Source organism: Scophthalmus maximus, chromosome 20 (genome assembly GCF_022379125.1).
Source record: "Scophthalmus maximus strain ysfricsl-2021 chromosome 20, ASM2237912v1, whole genome shotgun sequence".
Classification (NCBI taxonomy): Eukaryota; Metazoa; Chordata; class Actinopteri; order Pleuronectiformes; family Scophthalmidae; genus Scophthalmus; species Scophthalmus maximus.
Genome location: NC_061534.1, coordinates 3,091,045 through 3,096,588, shown reverse-complemented (window position 1 = coordinate 3,096,588; position 5,544 = coordinate 3,091,045). Strand labels below are relative to the sequence as shown.

The window sequence follows — 5,544 nt, the reverse complement described above, 5'->3', positions numbered from 1 at the left end:
TAGGAGCACGTGGTTTATATTTATATTAACATGGAACTGCTGATTTACAGATGGTATTTAAGGTACACCACGGGTATATATTTTGAAGTGTCCACTGGGTTTTAATATGTATTTTTTGTCAGCATCATAACACAGCAATTCTGTTGTTCTCAGTATTGATAACTTGACTGGTTTATCAAAATGTCATATGTATGTGTGGAAATCACCCACTCAGTCTCAGTTCAGGCACTTCAGGCTGGAGGATCAAAGGCTATATTCACTCAAACAAGCCCACTATGCATTAATGTGATATCACTGTAGCATACATATTCATATATATGTTGTCCTGAAAAAAACAAGATGGATATAACTTGACTTTACATTACAGGGTTGAGGTTTTACAAGAATTATTAAGCGGACCAAAAATATGGAAAAATGTCGAGGGTTAAAAGGGAATTTGCATATATAATTAGAATTCATGCATCATTCATGCATCATTCATCAAACCATACAGAATCTGTAAAATGTACATGCCTCGAGATACAGTATGTAGTTGAGGTCAACCCTGACATCCTCGCTCCTCCTGTAGTCCAGAGAGGTCAAAAGTCCAAATTGTCACGCTGGTATTGCATCCTCGGGCTGTTCTCGCTGTAGAACTGACTGAACCAGCGCCTGTGCTTCTGGATGGCTGCGTCCTCCTTCACGATAAGGGGCTTGGAGACGTACTTCTTATTGTTCCAGATCATCACATCTCGCTCAAACTGGACAGAAAAAGGAAAACAGGAGAAGCTCACTGGACAAGACTTAGAAATGATGTTGGTGAAAAGACAAGCACCGAGTGAATGATAATTGATTTATATTACCAGACATGATATGTTATAGATTAGTTTCACGTCTTAAAGTTTATTAAAAATGCTCAGCAATCCCTCAACCCTCTTTTACGTCACTGTGCACTTGATAATCCAGCAGATGGCACAGTTGCAGAAGATTTGAAAAAATGTACTTGTATATATATATCGTCCTGTAAATAAATCAGTGTGAATCAGTGTTTTACAACTGAACTTAAATTATTGTAACAAAATGCAATCTCCCCTCTGATGAAAAATTTGAACTCGAGCATCACACACAGTTTGGGAGGTTGGAGCGCTAGTTAGCTACCTAACCTATAATTGCTGTTGTGGTTTGCACATCGGGGTCACCGTACTTTTAACAATGTTTTTTGTTCTTTTCTTTTCATTATAGAGCAACTGTGTCTTTCCGACTTTCTCCTGCGATGCAGCAGCTCTAACGTTACTGTGAGTGAAGAAGGAAAGTGTCAACTGCACCTGAATGGTTTCGGCTTTGAGGATGAATTTGGGAATCAGCGGTAGCATATTGGACTGGTAAAAGATGGTGTGGGTGACGTGCTGCAGCAGAGGCTCGACTGGAGTTACACACTGTATGATTGCACCCCGGCCCAATAATCCGAGGTGACACTGCAGAAACACCACACCTGGACCCATCTGGAACACAAACAAATGGAGGATAATGTCTCGAAGAGTACTTCTGAAATATGGACAGTGATGTGCATGATCCCAAAGTTATTGATAAACTCGTTTTATAGGGACTGATTCATGTATTTCACTGCATATCTAGTTTGATCTTTACACTACCTGTGTGGCCACAAAATCTAAATCCAACTGAGGGACGTGGCGTCCAAACAGAATGAAACAGTGCTTCAGGGACAACGTAGAACAGTGCTGGTTGGGCTTTGACTCAGGCTCCCATTGAAGCTGGAGGAAACACACATTCACAAACATAGATTACAAAGTGGCATTCAAACACAGACGCAGGCTCTTCTCTCAGACGAGCCATCAAAAAGGTCTAAATGCCATCAGATGCATCAAAAAATAACATTCAGCCGTCTTACCCGCACGAGCATCTTACCTTCCAGTCGTGTTGGAAAAATTTCAAGATCTTGTTGTGGATGTAGCGCAGATCTGTGCCACTGATGATGCCCGGCTTGTGCAGGTGACTGAGGTGAGCAAAGTCTCCTGCATTTTCAGGAATCTCCTGTCGAGAGGGGAGGTCACCAAGAGACATTGTCATGTGATGAGGTTCTTGTGAACACTCCCCTACCCCTGACGCAATAGAAACACCTTATGAATGTGGTTTTATCCTAAAAAAAGAAAACCTACCTGTATGTGAGCGTTGATGAAGTGCTCACTTCTCCCCCGATAGACCCACTCTCCCTTTGTGATCTGCTGAATCTCTGGGACGGCCCACTGAGGATCTTCTCCATCGCAGTGAAACCAAACCAGGATCTGCTTGTTGACCTCGCAGCTGTGCCAGTGGCGGACCTTCGCGAACTCTGGCACTGAAAGTCAAATTGAAAACGGGGAATCTGAGTCATTGTCCCCTTCAGTCGGGATGTATTCAGAGAAAAAAAAAAATGTTTTTACTTTTACAATCTTCTGTTCACAGTGGATGTTCAGTTATCAACAACTGTTTCACCACTATCTACCAAACAGTGCTGGTTCAACCATCATTCAGTCATCTCACTGAGCCTAGTCATGCTCCCCAGGGGATGAACTCTTTCCAGCAGTTTTTAAAAAGAAAGTTCAAACACGTCACCTTCAGTTCGTACCTTTCTCCGCATAGGGGATCTTCACACACTTGCCATCACTCCCACTGTACTGCCATCCATGAAATGGGCACTCGAGGCAGTTTCCCTTCACCTGTCCTCCCACAGCCAGGTTGGCACCCAGGTGAGCGCAGTAGGCGTCCAGCACGTGGGCCTCCCCATCCTCGCCGCGAAACACTGCCACCTGCTCACCTGCGATCATTCATCACAGCAGAGTCCGACTTTTAATACCATCCCCAAAAATCAGTTCATATTGAAGTTATCAGTGTACTTCTCAACAAACAAACTGAGTGTGCACTTGCTAATCAGAGACACCTCAGCGTGGCTTGGCGCTATGCAAATAAAGTTGCATTGAAATTAAATATTGTCGTCTATAATTTTGAGGTGCTATGCTTAAATTTGTCAGTGGAGGAGACGCTGGGTCATATATTTTGATATTGATATTGTTTGTTTATACCCCATTCTGTTCTGCCTAGATATGAAACTGACAGATGGAGCAAACTGTTTTAAAGGGGGGAGGATTTTAGCGGGAGCAGTGGGGTGTCAGCTGTAACTGGGTGGCAAAGGGCAAATAGTTCACATGGCTCACGAGTCGGGTGGGAGCTCCCAGATTAGTGCAGGCTGGGTGACGAAGTGTGCGCTTACTCCTTTTCCCGGAATCTCTCAACCACATGGTTCTTCCCCGGCACCTCTCGACGGATCAGGCTCCCTGACAACTGAGCAAACTCCTATCTGAGTACATGACGGAAATAAAATACTATAAAAATAATTGGCACGTTTAAATTCGGTGCTGAGACCATGATTTTGTATTACGTAAGTATTCATTGTTTTAGTCGCCATCATCGGTATCGAGGAAGAACACAAAATATTCTTTAGTAACATCTTCTCAAAGGTGAGGATTTGTTATATAGCACTTTATACCATGAATCTGTTTAAACATATTCAAACAAAATCCAGAGATTAAATGATCAATGAGTTGATTGGAAATATAGTTGGGAGATGATTTTTGAACAAATACTAATAGTTACGACCATTCACTGATATAGTGGATGGTACATTTCTTTTTTCCAGGTATAAAAACTTTCATAGACTCTTTGTTTATTAATTGTGGGTTATGTGACTGCACACTCTAACTTTTTGAACTTACACACTCAAAGAAAACTCTCTGAGGAGATCAAGCGTCGCCAACGCATATTGACATTAAAACCCAGGTAGTCGGGTACAGTGCTCTCAAGACGGAAATGATCTTAAAAGAAAATATAATGGACCTTTTTTCCACAATTAAATGACACTGGGTTGCAAAGGCAAAAACATGAATCAGTTACAAGTGAAATAGAGAGTGAGATAATTGTTAAATACAGCTTCACTATACCATTATGTCATTATACAGTTACTATAGTAGTATAATATATGGTAACCACAACATTTACCTCAGTGACATTGAAACACCTGTGTGTGTGTGTGTGTAAACTACTTCGGCCTTTGTTAAAGACTTTGTAAAATGAGCTTGTCTCTCCTTCCCTGGCAACTGAGCCTCATTACCAAGACAACAGAGAGCAGACAGACAAGTGCACGAGGCGGAAAACCATCACAAACAACAACTTACACTTGAACTATTCATTGATCACCAAAGTGAATTTTGGTGATGTTGTGTCAACACATTGATCAACCAGTTGTTTGTCTACATTGCCATGGGTGTGGTTGTCACCAACTGCAACACCTGAAATGTGAATGACATTCACTTAGAGTTAAGTGACATCAGCTTCTGAATACAGTATCTGACCCCGGTGGGTCGAATGTGCCTTCCACCTGGACACTTACCTGAGCTCAGTCTTCACACATGCAGCTCACGTTAAAATGTCTACAGATACAAGTGAATATACATTTGCTTGGGTGTCTCATCAGAGCATCATACCTAGAACAGTGACGTTCTTGACGTCGCCCCTCCTCAGCGCGCACGAGTCCAGCACTTTGTACCAGCCGTTCGGATAGACTGGGGGCAGGTCTCCGGTCCTCCTCCTGCGCCGCGCCTCGTTTGCCGCCTGCGCCTTGGAGCGACCGCTCTCGGCGACGTATCCCACGTCGTCGGCGGTCCGCAGTATCACCAGCGGGCCGAAGAGCAGCCGGCACAGACGCCACGCGGCCACGACGGCCAGCGCGGCCAGGGCGCACGCGGCGGCGGCGCGCGGCCCCGCTGCGCTCCACAGCGGGAGCGCGCCGACGCCCGAGTCCAGCGGCGTTGTGACGAGCGCCGCGCCCGCCGCCAACGCGACCACGGCCGCTGCTCTCTTCTCTGCGGACATGGTGCGACTGTTCGACCACAGCAACGCCCGCTGTCTGCACTGACATCGCGCGCTCGCAGTCTTGGAGACAGGATGCGCAGCTCGGGTGGAGTCACGCCCGGGGGGGGCTGGAGCAGGACCGCACCTGACATTTGTCTTGGGGGCAATTGAAGCAATGGCATGCGATTCGTTTCGTGGGAATTCTCGAGGGGGCGAACTTCCTGAGAATGCATGCCACGGTTCTCTGTGGGATTTACCAGCGCGGTTTCCGACCCATGGAGAGCTGCGAGTGCGAGGTGACCGAGGTGAAAATTCATTGAACGACTTGTTGAACGATCTAAGAAGATTTAACACACCACGACTCTAGACAACTAGACTAGAAGCAATGTTTGAGCAGCACACATTGCTTTTTTGTGAATTTTATTTGTGGATCTTATATCGTCAAGGCCGGAAAATACTGAACATCCCAAGTGCCAGTGACCTCTCCACAGTGAGGGGCTTCTGGTTTGCTGATAAATTGGGGATTGAAGTAGGCCTGCAACTAACGATTGTTTTCATGACGGATTAATCTGTCGATTTTTTCCTCGATTAATCGATTAGTCGTCAGGTCCATGATGTGGTGAAAAATGTAGATCGTGTTTCCCAAAACTACAAGATGAT

General features: G+C 45.0%; 1 protein-coding gene across 1 annotated transcript; it reads right to left on the bottom strand.

Moving 5' to 3' along the window:
- On the bottom strand, nt 1–5,544 carry zgc:92275 (cholesterol 7-desaturase nvd). Its single transcript, XM_035608175.2, has 7 exons — nt 4,518–5,544; nt 2,606–2,794; nt 2,157–2,335; nt 1,906–2,031; nt 1,632–1,751; nt 1,305–1,481; nt 1–740 (listed from the first exon to the last, which is right to left on the bottom strand). The coding sequence occupies exons 1-7, from the start codon at nt 4,903–4,905 to the stop codon at nt 579–581; spliced, it is 1,341 nt and encodes a 446-aa protein (XP_035464068.1). The 5' UTR covers nt 4,906–5,544; the 3' UTR covers nt 1–578.